The sequence below is a fragment of the Echinops telfairi genome, unplaced genomic scaffold (assembly GCF_000313985.2).
Source record: "Echinops telfairi isolate 266 unplaced genomic scaffold, ASM31398v2 ScPeMD7_5592;HRSCAF=6446, whole genome shotgun sequence".
Classification (NCBI taxonomy): Eukaryota; Metazoa; Chordata; class Mammalia; order Afrosoricida; family Tenrecidae; genus Echinops; species Echinops telfairi.
The window spans coordinates 48107706-48129647 of record NW_022109491.1 but is presented as its reverse complement, the minus strand read 5'-3'; the positions used below and the strand labels follow the sequence as shown (position 1 = coordinate 48129647).

At 38.3% G+C, this 21942-nt stretch overlaps 2 protein-coding genes across 2 annotated transcripts in view; one reads left to right on the top strand and one right to left on the bottom strand.

Moving 5' to 3' along the window:
- The window catches only part of NKX2-4 (NK2 homeobox 4), a 1647-nt gene extending 1035 nt beyond the window's left edge, over nucleotides 1-612 (top strand). Inside the window, exon 2 of the mRNA XM_004698145.1 lies at nucleotides 17-612. Coding sequence (XP_004698202.1) covers nucleotides 17-612 — 596 coding nt within the window. The remainder of the gene's footprint in view (nucleotides 1-16) is intronic.
- Nucleotides 613-2754: 2142 nt separating this feature from the next.
- XRN2 (5'-3' exoribonuclease 2) overlaps nucleotides 2755-21942 on the bottom strand; it is a 109087-nt gene continuing 89899 nt past the window's right edge. Inside the window, exons 28-30 of the mRNA XM_004697802.4 lie at nucleotides 19573-19636; nucleotides 10274-10412; nucleotides 2755-6897 (exon numbers count right to left, since the gene is read on the bottom strand). Of these exons, the coding sequence (XP_004697859.1) occupies nucleotides 6832-6897; nucleotides 10274-10412; nucleotides 19573-19636 (269 nt within the window). The 3' untranslated portion in view covers nucleotides 2755-6831. The remainder of the gene's footprint in view (nucleotides 6898-10273; nucleotides 10413-19572; nucleotides 19637-21942) is intronic.

Below are 21942 nucleotides of genomic sequence, written 5' to 3'. Positions count from 1 at the left end.
TGGGCCTCCTCCCCAGTCTCCAGGTTCATGGGGCCGTCGGCGGGCGTGAACGTGGCCGGCATGGGCTCGCTGACGGGCATCGCGGACCCCGCCAAGTCGTTGGCCCCGCTGCACGCGGCGGTGCCGCGACGGAAGCGCCGCGTGCTCTTCTCGCAGGCGCAGGTCTACGAGCTGGAGCGGCGCTTCAAGCAGCAGAAGTACCTGTCGGCGCCCGAGCGCGAACACCTGGCCAGCATGATCCACTTGACGCCGACGCAGGTCAAGATCTGGTTCCAGAACCACCGCTACAAGATGAAGCGCCAGGCCAAGGACAAGGCCGCGCAACAGCTGCAGCAGGACGGCGCTCTGGGCCCGCCGTCGCCGCGCCGGGTGGCCGTGCCCGTGCTCGTCAAGGACGGCAAGCCGTGCCAAAACGGAGCCGGCCCCCCGACGCCGGGGCCCGCCGGCCCGCAGCCGCCGGCCCCGACGCCCGCGCCCGAGCTCGAGGAGCTGTCGCCCAGCCCTCCGGCCTTGCACGGCCCCGCGGGCGGCCTCGCGGCCCTAGACGCAGCGGCCGGAGACTACGGCGGCGGCGTGCTGGGGACCAACCTGCTCTATGGCAGGACTTGGTGACCTTGGGTGCCCACCCCCCACCCCTACCCCCGACTGGGTCCTGCTTGCAAAGAAACTGTGAGAAGGGGGAACGAACGGTTTGGGTTCCAGAGCTGACCGTTGTGTAAAAGGCAATCCAAAACGAAGGGGCCACGGGAGAGGGGACTCTTGCTGGAGGTGGGCGACAGCCACGGCCCAGGGGACCTTATGATGGAATGTCACTCCACGAGGATTTGAATTGTTGATTCCTCGTTAAAGAATGCCCTAACTCATGCCCACCACGTTCCTGACCAAAGCTCAGTTTTCGAAGTTGGACATTTTGTTGGTGTTCGTAGCTCTAAAAACCCACCCAACTTGAACGATGACTCCTTTTTGGTGCGGAACTGACCTTGGAAGATTACGTTTCAAAGACCTTCTCCCCTCAAGTGCAATTTCATTAATGTTTGATTGAAAGTAAATTGAATCATGCACATAGCAACATTACTGCAGAGGAATTGCTGCCACTTTGGTGTAAAAATATTCAAAATATTGGTTATAAGAATTGTGTCGCGTTTTAAGTTTAATGCCAATTTCAAAATGCTTTGACCATTTGGCAAACGTGTTTGTACATTAGCTTAAAATGATTTGTTTTCTAAGATGCTGCTTATAATAAGATAGTTGTAAATTACTTTTTATATGGACTCTATCGTCTCCCAAAATGAGCTGATAAAATAAAAACAGCCCATCCTTCTGTAGATTTTATTTACCCTAAAAGACGTGTTTTCTTGTCTGGATTGGAGTACCTTGATAAAGTACTAGGATGATATTAGGTGCTGTGGAGTCTGGTCAGAGAACTTGGTCTTAGTGACCCTAGGTCCAGCACTGCCCATCTGTCCCGTGCCATCCTCACAATTGTTACTATATTTGAAAATTGCTAAAACTGATACCAGTCACCCCATAGCTGAAAGCACATTGAAAAGAATAAAAATAAGATGATTATAATCAGGATTTAAAGTATCACTAAACTATTCATAACTTCCCCCTTATTTAGACTTATCAAGAGGTTGAGACAATTTTGTTGTCTTGTTTATATCAAACTTTACTATGCCAACTTATACTTCCTATGGTTTTGACATTTAATTATAACTTAAGAGAATCTTAAGTACTTTTTTCTAGTAATCAAGTGTCATTTCTTTTTCACTGTTATAAAGTCTTTTTTGGCACTAATGTGCTGTGATAATACAGCTCCCTTTACTCATAATTTCAATAATCAGAAAAAGTACAAGAAACCTGAAGAATATGAGCATATATAATTAATGACAAAGGTATAGCATGGATGAAATTCAATTTTAAATTTACCAAATTATTTCCAAAGGCCCCCAACTTTTTTTTTTACATTTATGGCTTTAGAATTATAGTTCAAAGCAGAACTCTTTTATTTCACTTCATTGTTCTAGTTTGTGAATGTGCAAAATGAGTCCTAAAGGAGGTATTTTGAAGCTAAAATTTTACTTTGTCTAACCTATTTTTATAGTAATTTAAAAAATAACTCGTCCTTTTCACCATGAGAAAAAAATTTTAGGCAAGCAAAATCACCTGTATCAAAGGACCATGAACGTATCTGGACATAAGATAAAAGGTTTTTAAATGTTTTATATAAGGAATAACCATTTGGGCAGAAAAATTATGAAATTGATGCAATACTTCTTTAACAGAAATTTTCTTAATCTAGGTTTCTTAATCATGACTAGAAACGTGAAGTTAGTACTATTATTGGCATGCCGTGCTGCCAAATGCTTGCCTATATCTTACATTCCCATGAAGGAGTAACAGAATTCTGAAACTATGCTTCCATAAACTATTTTCTCAAAGCTCACATGGTTTGCTATTGTGTTTCACACAGTTCACATGGTTTGCTATTTTGTTATAAAAATAGTAATAGCTTTCTAACCAAGAGCTAGCTCTAGGTAGCATAAAGAAAACAAATCCTTATAAACAGGAGTGTTTTCCTTGATCATTTATTTTTAGAACAAAACCCCTGAAACCGATGAAGTGAACTCTCTAGCAATAAGATGTGCTTATTAAGGAGATTATTTTTACACACTATTTTTAGAAACTATTTGATGTAAGCTTTTTTTCTTTCAGCAGAAAGAAACCAGCAGAGAGAAAAAATGCAGCAGAGGATTTAACTGAGAAGTATAAAGTTTATTTTTGTGTGTGTACATCCTAAAATTATGAGACTTGATCCCTGAAATGTTAAAATACACTGTTTTTACTATAGAATTTCAGGTTTTGATGAATATGAAACAAGAGCTTTTTCTTTCTTTTTACATTAGTGTTTTGCAGATCTTTTATAAAAACATAAACAGCCAGACTAGGTGAAACTCATTAACTGAAGAGGAGGATAAGTGTCTTCACAACCACCACGAAGGACTGGCCACAGGGTCTGTTGAACAAAACCTTCTCTCGCATTGCAGAAGCGACAGCAAAACTTGGTTAAAAAAAAAAAAGCAAGCAAGCTCACTCTGCAAATGAGTCATTTTCTAAATGTTTTGGAGTTTTATGACAACCTGGTTTGCCTTTTCCAATTTAAGAGCAGATACCAAAATCCCGAATAAACGCTGCAAAGAACAGAAGAGATTGCATATACTTTTCTGTAATTTGTGTTGGAGAGTAAATTGAAGTAGTGTTTGTAATTTTTGAAGGACAGAGGAAAGAAAGAGTATTTTGTATAACGGAAGGCAGGGGTGGAATCCAGTTGTCCTCTATTTAAATCTTTGCTTAGAATTAAAGCTTTAGGGTTGACATCTCTGAAAATAGATGTGCCCAAGTTCCATTCTGCTAGCAACTTTACTATCAATTTAAAGCAAATCACACTCAATCCAGTTTGACAAATGCGAACAGTCCATGTATTTACAGAACTATCCCATCTTTTTCAAGTTTGTGATCCTTATGGAAGCAGACTTTTTGAATATCACCTTTTGGATAACCCCCAAATACTTCAGATGTCTTTGCTAACTGCATTTAATATTGATTTAAATAGACATTCAGAAAATGTCCTAGATTGGATTTTTATGTATGAGTTTGTGTATGATAAAATAATGCATTTTGTGGTGTCAACTTAAATCCCCCTATGCAATTCAAAGCATAGGTGAGATTCCTCACTTGTGAGTGGGATGAAAAACTCACCCCAAACCCCAGTTGGACAGACAACTAGGATGCATTTTATGGATATAAATTGATAGTCTTTTACTGTCAGAATTCATGGGTATCTGGGGAAATTTCAAAGATGCACAGATGTAACTACAGAAATACACAGAAATATACTTCATCAGGTGAATACTGAGGTAATTGTGATTTCAAGCAACTTTAAAGTTTAGAATGCAAACTGAGATGTTTTTGTTTGCTTTGACTGCAATTGAATATTTGAAATTGAGTTATCTTTCAGTTTTGAATCCATGTGATCTCTTATTTCAGTAATTTTTTAGGAGACTTCTAATAAATATCTAACAACTAGAATTGGGCAAACTATTTCTGCGATAGTGTAATAGCTCCATCTACACTTTACACAAAAAATTGAAGCTTATTCTTTGGGGAGCTAAGCCTCACAGGCATTCAACTTAAACAGGAGCGGAGGAAAAGCCCACGGAGAATTTGTTGACCGTTTTCTTCTGGTTAGAAATGGTAGAGCTGGATCAGGAAGAGCATGGGTCGGAATCACAGCTGTTAGCCTTTGGGGTGGGCAAGATATCCGGCAAGCAGGAGGGCCCACCACGCTGCTGTTTAGGAATGCGGAATCAAAATCAATTCTTAGGATAATGTTTAGATTTTAATTTCAAAGCATAGTTAAATCGGTAATTAATACTTCAACATTTAAAACAGTAGCCTTGCAGCTTTCTTCCTAATTCTCTTACATGTTCAATCTTCCATTTGTACAGGGAATCGGGGCGAAGTTAAGCAGCACTGATGTGGCGCGCTGCGGAAGGACGGCAGAGGGCTCCTAGGTGGCCCTGCAGCTCCAAGAGCTCGAAGCGGCGGCCAGGTCTGCGGCCAGACGCGGCAGCCCCACTTCAAGGGAGGTCCTAGTCCTGGTACGCGCTCCGCCTGCACCTTGGTGGCCCAGGCATGAACTGTCCAAAATACGTGGTACCTTCACTTTGAAAGATCCGCTAGTCTGTCCCTGTGGTGCTAATGTCACCCAATTCCTGTCAGTAAAGTCGGCAAGCCTCATTAAGGCAGACTCAACCTCCAGTGAGGACCTGGAAAAAGAGGAATTCTGGACCCGCCCCCCAGGAGCAGGATGGGACCTTTCCAGAAGCTCCCCAGTGCCAAAGGAGGATGTCATTACTTTCAATTTGCCTTTGTGACGCTAAATGGCGAGCGACTATCACTGAGCTGGTGTTGTACCTGAACATACGTTAGGACACTGCCATTTGATCTTTAAAGTGTAGACAACTGCTCATTAAGGGCCAATAAAAGTTCAGGCTGATTTCGGGTGCTAAGGCTTTTTAAAAAACCTGAAAATGCGAGTGAAAAAAAAAGTGCTTCATTTAAAGATGGAGTGTAATTGGTCCCTTGGCTTTATTTTTGTATCAGTTTATGAAGGGAATTACTTATTGTTTCAAATAGTCTTCTTGATGCTACAAAAAGTATTGAAGTTAACAGATAACTTCGCTGAAAGATTCAAAGGTGGGGAGAGATTAAGATAGGGATAGGGGAATTTTTCATAGTGAAAGAAGGCAGCAAGGGTGAAGGGTCCTGAAATGAAGATTCAGCTGGCTGGCACCCTCTCTTAAGGGTTTATGAAGAAAGCCAAACTCCTAAGGGATTATTTCCAAGAGTCTAATACCTTAAAACAAAACTCCCAAGTCTGACATGTGGGGGGGTGGGGACGGGGTAGGAGAAGTGTAAATTTGAGGCACCTAGAAAGCTTTAAGCAAGAAGACATTTATGAGCTGTTTTGGAATTTGTAATACTTTAGGTGACTACACATGTTTGATACTTGGAAGATAAAAGGCAGTATCCCTTTAATGTACACTGGTGACAAATAACCAGCTGTGTTGTTAATTTCTGGTGGAGAGTTTCTTTGTCAACAATAAAGTACCCTGCTGTGCTCACATCAGTCAGTGATTGTGCTTCAAAATACTCAAGGTTAAGGTGGGATTTTTTTCCATGTAGATTAACTACTGTGCCTTAGTTGAATATTAGGGCAAAATGGCTAAGCCAAAAGGTCAAAGAGAAACTTTACCTTAGACTCTAAAGCTAAGATGAAAAAAATGTAAACAAAGCAAGAAGAGATTTTACATATATGCCTAAATTTCCAATAGCAACCAAATAAGAATGTGCCTGAACTACAAACAGATTGAAGGGATTATGTGACACTTACTAGCATAAAAAGAAAGGGTACAAATGGAAATCTATTATGAAATAGTGCCCCTCCCCCCCACTCCCACAAGAAAAAAAAGAGCCCAAGATCATTTATTATTTAGCTATAAATTACACTTTCAAAGTTTTTCTTAAAGATTTAAGGCAAGTCTTTAAACTGAAGTACAGGTAATACATGAAATTTGGAGAAACAATTTATTTTCAGAAAGATCTGGTAATTAGCCAAATAACTGACATAGTAATATATATTTCTTATAAAGCTTTTTTTCAATTGTGTTGTTAACCATATTTAAAATATCTCTGTCCAGTGACAGCTTTGGACATCTAACTGTAGAAATAAATTGTTTTCAAACATAGATTTAAAAATCATACTTAGCCCAGATGTTCAAACTGATATGTTATAAAAAAATAATCAGAATACGAGACCACAGTTTAAAAAACTTTTTAACTAAAATGAATAAATTTTCTTAAGACAAGCACATTAATGAAATGTTTCCAAAGAAATATCAAACAAATATCTTAAGCACATATACTCTCGTTGGCTGAGGGTTCCAAGAGTTCATATCTAATTTTTATGCATTAAGAAAGAACATAGATCTTAAATGATCTAGAATACACTCTTTTGAAATCCACAGCTGGGATGATTTTTAACCACAGTGAAAAACCAGCAGTCTAATTTCAATCAAATGATTCACAAGCAATAATTAATTCAGATTTGTAAAGCAACATAAAACAGATCAGAGCACTAGAAATTTACACAATTAAAAGAAATAATCAAAATACTGTAGTTTATTAAAAACTACTAAAAAAAAAATCTTCTCACACATAGCATAAAACAGAGAACAATGAAATGTTTGGGGAAAGCTTTACAAAAGCCTAATTCCAATTGTATCTTCCTGAGGGTGGTGGCAAAGGGTATTTCCTTCCATCTCTGGGATATCCCTGAAAATAAACACACACACACACACACAAAGATTATTAGCGCTGCAAAGAAACTAATCTTCTGTTTTTATAGGAAAACAAAACAAACTGCTTATGTCTTCAAGGCATGGCATGTGGAAGGCCTCCATAATTAGATGCTTTTGGTTCACAAACGGGATGGGAAAGTTGAGTATGTGTACATGTGCCATTACTGAAAACTAACCAAAAGGAAAGCTTTAACATTCAGGGGAGAACTTCCCTAAAATGAAACACAGTAAATAGCATGTACAAAACAGTAGTTCTGAACCTTCCTCACCATTCACAATTATCTCGTCATACAGTATTCACACATACTATGCTAGGAGTCCTTGTGGTGTAGTGGGCTATGCATTCAGCTGCTAACCACAAAGGTGAAAGTAGAAACCCACGAGCTGCTTCTAGGGAGAAAGATAAAGGCTTTCTATTCCTGATCTACTCTGCTCCATAAGGTCACTTTAAGCCAGTCTGACTCAATGGTATTGGGTGATCATAGGGGCCCTGGTGATGCAGTGGGGTAAGCGTTGGTTGCTAATCACAAGTTTGGTGTTTAAAACCACCAGCTGTTCTGAAGGAGAACATGAGGCAGACTGCTCCTGTATAAATGTGTCTTATAACCCCAAAGAACAATTCTATTCTGACCCTTGGGGTCACTATGATTTTGACTAGACTCATCAGCAGTGGGTGCAGTAGTTGTCAACTAGATACTTCTGGCTAGGGGTGGAATTAAACTTATAGATCAGGTGGTAGCTTGATGACACCTCCTTTGGCTTGTGGCCTTTTCTTAAGAGTGAGGGACTCTGGGAACTGCTTTCTGCCACTTCACCTTCCTCTTCACTGGAACATCATTGGGACTCTTGTGTCTACTGCTAGGGATGGACCTAACCGAGAGCTGCTGGTGTCCTGCCATGTTTCTAGTGACTTTGGATCCACGTGACTCTGTCATCTTCCTGCTTCACCATTCTGCATCACCAGCATGAAGCTCCGTGAGCCTGAAGAGGGACTAGCACCGGACGTACGGACTTGAATTGGACTGGGCTGGGATGCCTTTATGATATAAAACTACTTCTTGATATAAGTTTCACTAGACAACTCGGTCTAACCCAGTGTACTCACTTTGCTTTACAAAAGGCAAGAGTTTACAAAATCAGAACATCTAATGAGCAATTAAATGGGAGGGTTTTTTTATTTACCAATGACAACAGTAGGGCATTAATTAATACATTAGGTAATTACATAATGAATTACTGATAACATTTATACTATGCTAGTTTACAGACACAAGACAAATGACACTCTTTCCAACATAATGTGCCCAAGAGTACTAAAGTTATTTAAATTATGAATATGTGAAGATTCTCAAGTTTACAATGAAAGCTAAGGCCTAGTTTAAACCTAGTTTAAGGCCTACATAAACTTTACTACACATGGTGAAGTCATGATTTTATTTTAAGAACAATTTTCTGCAGCTTAATAGTGTAGTGCTCCAAAAATTATGAATTAATAGTCGTATTTCATGCAGGATAAATGACTAGAAAAAAGAACTATTTCTAAAACATCCTAAAGAGTAGGTTTCTCAAGGGATGTTTACCAAATGCTTTATATCTTCTAAGTGAGTAAGACTTTTACTTCTTACAATAGCAGAGTTCCTTCAATAGATTCCCTCTTCTGAAGAAGGTAATAAAAAACAATGAATTGGGATCCGTAGTTAGGGGAGTCAGAGTCCCCAGCTTATACAATTGCCACATTGTATGAAGTTTTAACAGTTCCTAATTTGACAAATGTGATGAGTCAGGCACTGAGCTGCTAGTCACATGATTGCTGGTTCAAACACACCAACCACTCCTTGAGAGAAAAGATGAGGCTGTCTGCTGCTATCAAGATTTAGTGTCTTGGAAATCCTGTATAGCAGCGGTTCTCAACCTGTGGGTCGTGACCCCTGGGGGGGGGGCAGTGGGGGATGTCAAACAACCCTTTCACAGGGGTTGCCCAATTCATAACAGTAACAAAATTACCGTTATGACGTAGCAACGAAAATAATGTTATGGTTGGGGGGTCACCAGAACATGAGGAACTGTATGAAAGGGCTGCAGCAATAGGAAGGTTGAAAACCACTGCTGTATAGGGTTGCTGAGTGTAAATCGACTCAATGGCAGTGAGATACTAGTCTCACTGTAACTACAGTAATGTAAATAGCCTCAATCTACTAGTAAAAATTTTAGAGGTCTGAGGTTGATAGTATTTATACTAAAATTTTATGAATTCATTTTAATGAATTATAACATATTTCTCTTAAAAGGCATTAACCATTAGTGATTAAAGCAAAATATGACAGAAACTTGTAAGAATAAACCAAAAAAATATGAAGTTTTCCTTAATTACCAGAAAGAGCCCACATGGTGCTGTCTGGTAAGTGTTGAACTGCTCACCCCAAGGTCAATGGTTCAAACCCACCATTCACTCTGTGGGACAAAGATGAGAATGTCTGCTCCCATAAACATTTACAAGGGCTGAGAAACCCTACACAAGGTCATTATGAGTTGGAATCAACTCAAGGGCAGAGGCATGGGTTTACCAAGAGGAGGAGAGATGTACAGGTCTTACATAAAAGAACCATGTGGCTAGAACACCAGTTAACCAGGTAGCATAACTTACGAGGTAAACAGCATAAAAACCACTTCTCATTGCTACAGGCGACTTATGATCACTTCACTCTGAACAGCAGGATTCTAAACCTGTTTTCTGGCAAGGGCTTAATTAAGAGTACATAAATATTGGTCAGGGTATCAAATGCTGGTCAAAATTAAGTCCAATGGAGTTTCGTTTTAAATGTTGCAAAAATTTAGCATTATTAATAGAAGGTAATAAAGTAGGTGATAATGCTTAATTTGAAAATTTGTCTAGAAAATTAGGCTCCTTCAATGGTACAGCTAAAGTTTATTGGAATATTAGTGGAGAAATCTTTAGTCCGTGATGAATACAGACAGCACCTGAAAAGTTGGATTCTTTTGGCTTCCAGAAAACTATTATCTATTTGGGGAGATCTAAGTTTCTATAAAAAAACAAATGCAGTATCTTTAAAGGAAACCTAATATGTTTAGCGATTGGTCATATGTGTGCTTATTATCACTGACTACCATGATTTAAAGGCTTTGTAGGTAGAAAATTCTTTGACACCATCAAAGTATAACCTTAAGGAAGGTACTCAGCCTATATCCATTTTTAATAACAGACTAAAGAGTTCAGCTGAGCTATCCTGTCAGCTTACTACAGATGTCTGTAAGAAAATATGGAACTCCAAGAGGCACGTCCCAGTGCAAAGTGAGCAGCACACTTTTCATCCCAGAGCCCATTTTATTACCTGTCTCCCTCCACGATCGTCACGTCGAGGTGGGTATCCAGCAGGGCCAGCAAGTAGCTGGTACTGGTTTGGCTGAAAGGCTGCATTTTGGTTTTGCAGCATCCGGTTCCATGGCAGCAGAGGCTCAGCCCCAACATTTCTGTGGAAAGTTACCATATAAGCATTAAATTAGAAATTAAGCTTCTTATATAGCAAAAAGCTTGAAATTGGCAGGGACCATCTCCAAATTTTAGAATAACCCAAATTACCCACATACGCTGTATGCAACGATCTTCGTGTCCCTGATATCCAATGCAGGCTAACATGTTTTGTGAAGCAACAGCCTTTATTAGAGCGTTTAATTAAATGCACATGAATCAAAAAGGCTTGAGTTCTAAAAATTATTTTATTCATTTTCAATTGTGAAATTACCTTTTTAGTCACTTAAAGATTTGGGCCTAAGATCACCAAGTTGGCTACATTAAAAATACTATTTAAAGAATGAATATGGATAAAACACAGGAGAATGAGGCTTTATTTTCAAAAATATCCTGACTCCTCTTTGGTAGTTCTTTCTTTCTAGTTAATTGCAGGCTGCAAATGAATTCTTACTGCTGAGTATTTTGAATCCAGGGTAGGGGACTTGGCTGTTTTTTCCCATCCATTATTCTGCTCAATATGTCAGAAGGTCTGATCGGAGGAAACCTTTTCAAGTTCTATTGATGCAGCTTTCAATTGACCACGGTGACCTAGCAACATGAGCACTAATTGGCAAAGGCTGACTGGCATTTGGTGTACAGTGTACATGGGAACACAGATTCAACGGCTATTATAACCCAGTTTGCCGTCCCGGATTACTAGTCAAAGGAAATGTTTAATTGTCTTCAAGTGCCTATTTTAACTCTGCAGACACAAAGCAGTTAAGTATAATGTATTAAATTATAACTTAATTAAAAACGTCACATAAACAATATATCAAAGATATATCTTCTAAAGGCAATAACCACGAAATATATAAACATTCTCCTTGAGACATATTCCTCAACTTCCATATTATAGAACTATTAGAGTACACAAAAGGGAATGCTCCTAATTTGTTTTTGTTTTTTTAGTATCAAAACCTGTTGCAGTCAGTTAAAAGATGTGAGAAGAAATGACAATGAAACTTCAAATTTGTTAAAGTATTATGACTAGCTGGTACTAACTATACCAACATTTAAACCTCACTTTCTAGGGGTGGGGGTGGGGTGTGTGTGTGTGTGTGTGTGTGTTTGTGTGTATGTGTGTTGGGGGTGGTGGTGGAGGAGTGTACAGTTGAGCTCTGCAATAAAGCATTCTTCTCACATCTACTCAAGCCTGAATCTATCCTTTTACCCTCCCTCCAACCTTCAGTATTCTTCCTTCATTTATAGCTTGCCTTTGTTTTAAACCCAAAGATAATTATTTTTGTGTAATGTCAGTAGATGAAATCAAGAGGTCTAATCATAAAATTTTAAGTGATTTAAAATAAAATTAAAAATATATCTATTTCAGAAATAAAATGCATGTTTAGGGCTTTTAATTATTTTTTAGATTCATTAGAAATAAAACATGTTTTGGTAAGAATAAGTCCACATGAGAGACAGAAATGGTCTCCTCCAATCTCTGCAGGAGTGAGGGACTAAGATTTGTGCTGTGATCAGGGAGGATCATCAAAAATTGGCCCATTAATGGAAAACCAGCATGCAACAGTATAACTCCACACATGGTATTAACTAAGATTGATTTTTTTTACAATGATAAAATGCATGCAAATGAAGTTTCAGGAAAACCTGCTGATATGAAGTTACACATTATAAATATAATTTTAAAACAGGTTAAGAAAAAAACTAATGCTAAAATTACACAGTTCTGCTTTTTGAAGTTATTACCCATTTTGACAAAAATATTTTCTATGATAAAAAGTATTAACAATTATGTACACACGATTTAATTTTCCTTATATTGTATACTTTATGATTTTAGATAAAAAATGAAGCCTCTACTGATAAGAAAACAGGGCATAACTCACCTGACCAAGCGAACTCAAACGCTAGTTAGCGCTGCTAGGCTACCTTTCTTTGCTGAGGGATGGCAGGAGGGAGTTATTTCTTTTGTTAAAGAAATATATGGATTATATCTATTGTCCAAAAGTAAGAATTATTAAAGAAAAATAATGTTGTTCTCAACCACTGTTTAAAATGTACTGTGAAAGTAATGAACTAAAAGCCTGTCACACTTAGTGCTAATAAGATTTTCACTACTTACTAATTATGATAACTCAGGTTAAGTCATAATAGCTATACGCTTGTATTTTCTGCAGTGTCTTGTGAAGTCTGAATGGTTGAACTGACATGTGACACATAAATGACTGATGTAATATATCTGTTTCGTTTAGGATGGCCAAAGTCAAACTTGATTTTCCTTATCATAAAATAAATAATATACTCCTTAAATGATCATGCAAGACACGTACTATAGAAGTCTACAATGTTCCACATTTAACTTTACTTAAAGGGATGGTTTTAACCTGAAAAAGAAAACATGCATAACACTAGCACTACACAAAAATCACCCATAAAACTTGCCTCCTGTCTGCTGGTTCCACAAAATCTGTCAATACTCAGTAATATCAGAACTCAGCTTGAGCAGATTAAGAGTGAAAACTATGGACATAAAGGCAAGGGACAGAAAAATGATTATGACCCTAATACAACGTTTAATGTTTCCTACGGGAAGGAAATAGATGCTGGATTAGAAATAGAGTGCCTAAAAGTAGGAAGCAGATCAATAGAATGTGGAAATTATCAAATAATATCACATACAAGTAAAATTTTGCTGATGATAATTAAGAAATGGTTAAAACAGTTCATGGGATGAGGGAAATCAATGCTGTTATCAGAAGGATCTTGGCTGAAAACAGAATACTAGATACTTATGCTTATTGATTCCTTAAAGGCTTCCAATTCTGTGAATCATCAGAATTTATGGATAACACTGACAAGAATGGAAATTCCAAGAATGGAAACACTAATTAATTCTCATGTGGAACCTATAAATATGCCAAAAGGCAAGCTTTTGAACAAAGCCAGGGGGATACAGCAGGATTTAAAACCGGAAAAGGTTTCAACCTTTCACTACATATTCAATCTCTATGATCCGCAAATACCCAGAGAAACTGGGCTATATGCAGAAGAATGTAACATTAGGATGGAAGACTCATTAAGACCCTTCAATATGCAGATGACAAAACCTTGTTTACTGAAAACAAAGAGGACCTGAAACACTTACTGGTGAGGATCAAAGAATAGTCTTCACTATGGATTTACATCTCAACATAAAGAAAACAAAAATCCTCATATCTGGACCAAAATGCAACATCAGGGGAAGTGGAGAAAATAATGAAGTAGTTAAGGATTTCATTTTACTTGGGAGCCACAATCAACACCCATAGAGGCAGCCGTCAGAAAATCAGGTGGTGTACTGCGCTGAGCAAATTGTGTTCCAAATAATTTATTTACCCAATTCAATATACCAATGAGGATAGGAAAGAAGGTAAAACGAACACAGGAAACACAAGGAGGAAGTGGGATAAGTAATATTGAGGGGACTACACTGCCTGAGATGAAACAAAATGTTTGTGAATTACTAAACACAAAAACAATTTGCTTTGTAAACCTTCATCCAATTTATAATGAAACTTTGAAAATGATGTTGCACTTAACTAGACGTATTGTCACTTGCCCCATGTGCATGTGAAAGCTGTCAAATAAGTAATACCGAAGGAAAATAGATGCCTTTGAATTATGTGCCGACAACCAATGTTAAATATACGGTAATGTGCCAGAACAAACAAACTCCTGTTTGAAGTAGTATAGTCAGAATGGTCCTTGGAAGGAAAGAAGGAAAGACTCTGTCTCACCTATTTTGGACAAGTCATCAAAAAGGACCAGTCCCTAGAAAAAGTATCAGGCTAGGTAAAGGTTCAGTGAAAAAGATGACTGTCAACGACATGAACGGACAGTGGCTGAAACAATGTCCTTAAACATGGCAATGACTGCGAGAATAATGCAGGACCAAGTTTTGTTGAATATAAGATCACTTATAAGAACCAACTCAATGGCACCTAAAACTCCCAACAGATCCTTTACCTCCTTTGTAACTGTAATAAACCCGCCCATCACACACTGACATGGATAGGTCCCAAAGACCAGGTTGTCATGCAATAGTAGGTATTATGGGGAAATGGAGGATGAGAGCATCAAAATGAAGGATGATCACCAAATGGAGGGTGACTTCATCACTGTTGTTGTGAGGTGACACTGAGTCCATTCCGACCCATAATGACCCTCATGCTCAACAGAGTAAAACACTATCTAGTTCCATGCCATCTTCAATTGTTCTTATTACCAGAACCAATGTTGCAGCCACTGTGTCAATCCATCTGCTTGAGGGCTTCCTCTTTTTCACTGCCCCTCCACTTTACCCAACATAATGTCCTTCTCCAGCGACTCGTCTCTCCTGACAACAAACAAAGGAGCATTCTGGCCGGACTTCTCCCAAGACATATTGGTTTAGTCCTTTTAGCAGTCCATGGTACTTTCAATATTCATCACTAGTACCATCATTCATCGTCTTCTCTGTCTTCTTTTATTCAATGTTTAACTTTCACATGCTTATAAGGCAGATGAAAATATCATGGTTTCAGTGAGGCACACCTTAATCCTCAAAGTTTCATCCTTGCTTGTCAGTACTCTAAAGTGGTCTTGTGCAGCAGATTTACTTAATGCAATCCATCTTTTGATCTCCTGACTGTTGATGAGCATTGATTAGAGATCCAAGCAAGGCAACTCCTTGACAACTACAACATTTTCTCCATGTATCATGATGTTACCTACTGGTCCAGTTGAGAGCATTTTGGTCTTTTAAAAATTGAGTCATAATCCATACTGAAGGCTACAATCCTTGATCTTCATCCGCAGGTGCTTCAAGTCCTCTTCATGTTCAGCAAGCAAGGTTGTGTCCTCCGCATACTGCAGATCGTTAATAAGCCTTGCACCAATCCTGATGCTGCATTCTTCATATAAGCCAGTTTCTGAATATGTGCTCAGTATACAGACTAAATAAATATGGTAGGAAGATACAACCCAAATGCACACTTTTCCTGATTTTAAACCATTAAGTTTTCCCTTGTTCTGTTTGCACAACTGCCTTTTGATCCATGCACAAGTTCTACATGAGCACAATTCAATAATACTCTGTAATTCCCATTCTTCTCAAGATTATCCAGTTTGCCAAGGTCTACACTGGCAATTGCCTTGGCAATGTCAATAGAACATAACTATCTTTCTGGTATTTTTTACTTTCAGGTAAGTTCCATCTGACATCAGCTATACAGTGGTTCTCAACCTTCCTAATGCTGCGACCCTTTAATATAGTTCCTCATGTTGTCATGACTCCCAACCATAACATTATTTTCGTTGCTATTTAATAACTGTACTATTGCTACTGTTATGAAGCTGTCGACCCCTGTGAAAGGCTCGTTAAACCCCCAAAGGGGTTGCGACCCACAGGTTGAGAACCACTGAGCTTTGATATCCCAATTTTCTGAATCTGGCTGGAACTCCTGGCGGATTCAGATTCCGTGTTACGGTACTGCTGCCATTGTTGTTGGATGGTCTTCAACAAAGTTTTACTTGCATGTGATATCAATGATGTACTATAATTTGAACATTGTTGTGTCACCTCTTTGGAATAGGTATAAATATGGATCTCTTCTTTTCATTTGTCGAAGTAGCTGTCTTCTATAAAAGAGTAAGTGCTTCTAGTGAACCATCAGTTTGTTGAAACATTTCATTTGATATTCCCTTAATTCCCAGAGCCTTCATTTTGGCTAATGCTTTCAGTGTAATTTGGACTTCTTCTTTCAGTACCAATAGTTTTGCTCATATGCTACTCCCTGAAATGGTTGTTTGTTAACCATTTTTTTGGTGGAGTGATTATCTCTGTATATTCTTTCCATCCTCTTTGATGCTTCCTACATCAATCAATATTTTGCCCATAGAATCTTTTAAGATCACAACGAAAGGACTAAATTTTATCTTGATTTCTTTAAGATATGCTGACCACATTCTTCATTTTTGGTTTGCTAACTCTATGTCTTTGCACATTTCATTATAGTAGTTTACTTTGTTTTCTCGAGCTGTCCTTTGAGATTTTCTATTCAGCTCTTAACTTCTTCATTCCTTCCATTTATTTGCCATAGCTATTATATATGAAGAGGAAGTTTCAGTTTCTTCTGAAATCCACTTTGATCTTCTTTTTGTTGTTTTATTAGTGACCTTTTGCTTTCTTCAAGAATGATGTTTTTGATGTCCTTGAAATTAAGGTAGGATAGACTCAAGGTCTTATTTTGGGTTTAGTGGACTTGTTTTAATTTTCTTCATATGAGCAACTGATGATCTGTTCCACAGTCAGCCACGGGCCTGGTTGTAGCTGCTGACATTGAGCTTTTCTATTGCATCTTCCACAACTGTAGCCCATTTGATTTCTGTTTATTCCACCTGGAGAAGTCCATGTGTTGCTGAAAAAAGATATTTGCTATAAGCAAGTCATTGGTCTTGCCAAATTCTAGCATGAATCTCCAGCTTTGTTTCTAACACCAAGGCCCTATTTCCAACTACTGTTCCTTATTTTTTGTTTCCAACTTTTGCATTCCAATCACCAACTTTGGCTTCTTGTTTCCATGTTTGATCCATTTCTGACAAGTCCTTAATAGAATTCTTTAATTTCTTCATCACTGGCTTTTGTGGTTGGTGCATAAATCTGAACAATAGTTGCATTGAATAGATTTCCTTAAAGGCAGATAGATATAATCTGATCAAAGGTAGCAATGTACTTCATGATTGATTTTTAAATGGTTTTTTTTTCTGACAATGAACACAAGCCATTCCTCTTGTTATTCTTGGCATACTATATCATATGATTTTCTAATTCAAAATGCCCAATACCAGTCCATTTCAGCTCACTATTGCCTAGAATATCGATATTTATATGTGTTCCATTTCATATTTGATTTCCAATTTTCCTACAATCATATTTAATACAGTCCTAGTTCTAGGGATTAAATAAATTTTTGCAGCTGTTTTCTAGTCACATAAAGTTGTGCCTCATCAGCAAAAGAAAATCCCTAAGGCTCCACTCCTACAGGCAGTACCTGGCTCAGATAAATGGAGTCACCACAGTTGACTCCGTTCCAAGAAATTAGCTCCTCTTCAGTCACATTTTCAGTGCCCTCTGGCCCTAGAGCCCCATCCTCTGGCACGGACTTAATGTTCTGCTTTCATGCATTAGACCTGCAATGTTTCAAAGTTATGCTTAAGGTTTTCAGTGGCTACTTCCTCCAAAGCGGGCAGCCAATTCCTTCTTCGCTGTCTGTTCTAAGTATGCAAGCTCCACTGACACCTATTCACGCTGGGTGATCCTGCTGACATTTGAAACAGCAATGACCTAGGTTCTAGCATCACAGAAATACACAAGCTGCCATAACATGACAAGCTGACAGTCTACATCATTAGATATGACAAACCTCAGAGAATCACAGACCAACCAAGTTGACACAAACCATAAGCATCAGGTAGCATTACTCAGTGTTCGGTATTTCCAAACATATGCTTTTAATGTCCAAAGTATTAGGTGTTTGTTTTTTTTTAAAAAAAAACTAGTATAAATGCAAAATATCAGCTAAACCATAGATAATACGAAAGAATAGGAACATTATCATCAGAGTATGTGGTCTGATGAATTTTGTTTATAGGTAAAGTTTCTAAAAGAATGGTATGGGAAAGTAACCTTTAAGTTATTGAATTTCACTATATCTCCGTTTCTTCAACTGTAAAATGTGTAAAAATAACAGCTTCTACTTCAAAGGATTTCTGAGAGTAGTTAGTCTTAATTACTAACATAGTATGTTAGTATAGTGCTGACACTTCATAGACACATAGTAAATGTCAGTTATTGCCATTACCATGGGAAAGCAGTATGCAACAAGTTAAAAAAAAATCAAGTGTCAAAAAAATAAAAATAACGTGTTAACAATTGATCTTGGACAAAAGTGGTCCAGTTATTTAAAATTACATCAGTTCTAACCTGATAGCATATAATTTAGAAAAAAATGAGCCCTTATTGATTTGTTTCAGACTGAAGCTATTCTAAGGATGATGAAATAGCATATTCTACCAGTCATGCAGGTTGCATTAAGTAGTGGAAAGTATTAATAAACAACTCAGTAAAATGATTCATGTTATCCTCTTGAAGAAAACAAAGAAATGAAGTTTTAGAACTCCTAAATTTCACAGTTGTGTTAAAAAAGGGGACTAGCATTTAGAACCCAACTTATAAACAGCTTTTATTCATTCAAATCCGATCAGATCAGAGGTTGCTAAAGCAGGAGGGACAAAAGATTAGAAATGAGAACTGAAAAAAAGGAGCTCAGTTAATTTACGTATTTACCGGTGATGGAACAAATCAGCATAAAATGATACACTTTAAAGCCGCCCTTTGAAATTATCCTACAGATGCTAATAAAATTATTCATAACTTGGCCAACTGTCTTGTCATATAGAGTACATCTGACTTGCAAGCACAAACTTATCAATGAAGAAACACATGTAAAACATCCCTTATTATTAAACCATGTCACATTCTTTCTATTCCATGGTACTTATTAGACTGCAGATCCCATAATCCTCTTCTGAGTCCCTTCTGCGTTTAATTCAGTTCAGTCTTAAGTAGTTAAAGAAACTGTTTTCAGTGGCAACTAATAACTACTGACCTACAGTGACACTGCCCTACAATAGGCTTGTCAGCCTTGAAATAGTTGTACCAAAGAAGCTGATTAGGACTTCAAGAGGTTTGTAGAAAGAATCAATGGTTGGTCTGTACTAATGCTCTGTTGCCGGCACAGAAATGATAAAAGTGGAACACCATTAGTTATGCCTCATTAAGCTGCACAGTCCTTCTAAAAAGAAATTTGTTTAGCCTGTCCAAAACCTAATACAGTTTTAAGCTCTTGTTAAAATTTTCAGGGCAACTCAAAAGCTCAACTAAAATAAAGGCCAAGAACCAAGAAAAAGGTAGAAAATTATATATACATGAATCTTTGAGTTAACTTATTTTTTTAAATAACAGGTGGCAGGAAAAACTGATGTTTGCTGTTGCTGTATTTGTTTGAGGGGTGAAGATTTTATTTTCCCAAATGCTGATGTGGGAAAATATCTTAAACTCAGGTTTGTTCCCATTACCTTTCAAATCTTTGCTGCTGGAAAAGGGGAGGGGGACCTCGCCAGGATTCCTGTGGTCTCATATCTGGAAAAGACACATGGATGGTTTAAACAAAAGAATTTAAAAAATAATCACCATTCGACTATACCTGCATTTTTATAATGAAACGTTTTGGGGGAATGGGTATCTGAGGAAAAAGAAGAATCAAATAAATCAGACACATAATTAGGCATATCATAAATAAAAAGAAAATAACCAATCATGTCCACAAATCTTGTCAGTTTTATTTTTTCCTTAAATAACAAAACATAATTTTAGTGACCTTAGTTATACTTATACACATACACACACATGCATTTTTCCCATTAATATTTTACATACTATGGGGGGGGGGATCATTTTACTCTTTTCCCCCAATAAATATAAACAAAGTGAATACTAACCTTAACCCTAAATGCTCCTCTCAACCATGTAAAATGGAAAGGAGTGCTGGCATACTTAGCTATTATGGTGACTCACATCTGCGAGCACACAACATTCCCCAACACAGGCCAGCCAGGCAAACCTACTAATGAAAGAGTCATCCACTTGTCTCATTCTCTCAGTCAAACATTGCCCCTTAACACAAAGCTGAACTAGCAACAACATCTAAGTACAAGAAACTATTAACTAACACAGTTCTATAAATAAATGATCAGTACGACGGATGGGCCTGCGTAGCACGCAGCCAGTTGGGTCAGAGCAGTCCAGTTTCCAGGTTCATAGTTACCTGGAACCCCTCACTGGGGTATGAGTGTGATCTAATTAAAACAGCTGGTTCCAGAAGTTGTCTAATGAGTTCACTGTGTGGTGACAGTATCCTCTCACCGACTTCAGAGACCCATGGACAACAAGGCTTCCTATAATGTATTCAGGCTCCCATTTTAATAATATGAACTAGAAACATTCTTTTCAGAATTATGTTTCTTAGAGAAAAGAAGGAACAAAGGCATAGCTCTGATTTAGAAGTTTGTTTTTAAAGGACAATTTAGATTTAAAGGACAAAAAAAAAAAAGAATTGTGTTTTTCCCCCCACATTTGCTTATGCACCCATTTTGTCTCGAAGGATCATGTCGGGAAGGTGTTAGAACAAAGTGTTCTTATGTTTGGGAGGCCTTGAGTAGAGGCCCAAAGTCCATCTGTTATCTTAATACTTTAACATATAAATATTATGTACATTACCCTCTATACCTTTTGTTATAAATTAATATATTTACACATATACATGCCTACAGCTTTATCTATAAATAGCTTTTGCTTCCTACTTCTTTCCTCTATTTCCTTTCACCATCCTCCTGTCCCATTATGATGCGCAACCTCCATTCGGCTCTCAGTAATTCCTCTTGAATACATTGCCCTTGATCAAATCAGACCTCCTTGCCATCATTTTTACATCTCTTGTTTTTCCCTCTTCCCTGAGTTTGTTGGCTCCCACTTCTTCTCCCTGCCCCGCCCCCTCCCACTTCCCCCCTAGACCACCAGTCCCGTTGTTTTCTCCTCAGGATTGTTTGTCCTGCCTATCTTATAAAAACAGACATAGGGCACGTCGTGAAGAAAGTGGCTGGTGCCCAGCTATCAAAAGATATAGCATCTGGGGTCTTAAAAGCTTGAAGTTAAAGAAGTAGTCATCTAGCAGGGAAGGATATAAGCCCACATGGAAGCAGCACACCAGCCTGTGTGATCACAAGGTTTCGATGGGATCAGGTATCAGGTATCAAAAGATACAAAACAAACAATTACATCGATGTATATGAGGGGGGTTGGAATGCAGACCCAAAGCCCATCTGTAGACAACTGTACATCCCCCCAAAGAAGGGTTACAAGGAACGGACAATTCAACTAGGGGGCAGTGTAGCACCCACTACGAAACACATAACTTTCCTCTAGTTCCCGAATGCTTCCTCCCCCACTACCATGATTCAGTCTACATTACAAATCTGACCGGACCAAAGTACATACATTTGTAAAGATGAGCGTTCTTGACACATGGAATTCAGGAATGATAAAAACCCTCATGAATGGTAATAGAAACAGCAATATCATGCGGGTAGGGGACGGTGGGGGTGGGGTAAGGGAGAGCCCATCACATGGTTGGATATATGCCCACTCCCCAGGGGGATGAATAACAGAAATGTAGGTGAAGGGAGACAACAAACAGTGTAAAACATGAAATAACAATAATATATAATTGATCAAGGATTCACGAGGGTAAGAGGGTAGGGAAGGAAGGGGAAAAAAGAGGAGCTGACACCAAGGGCTCAAGTAGAAAATGTTAATGGAAACTTTTGTGCAAGTGTGCTCAATACAAGTGAATGACGGATTGTCCTAAGATTTTTAAGAAACCCCCCCCC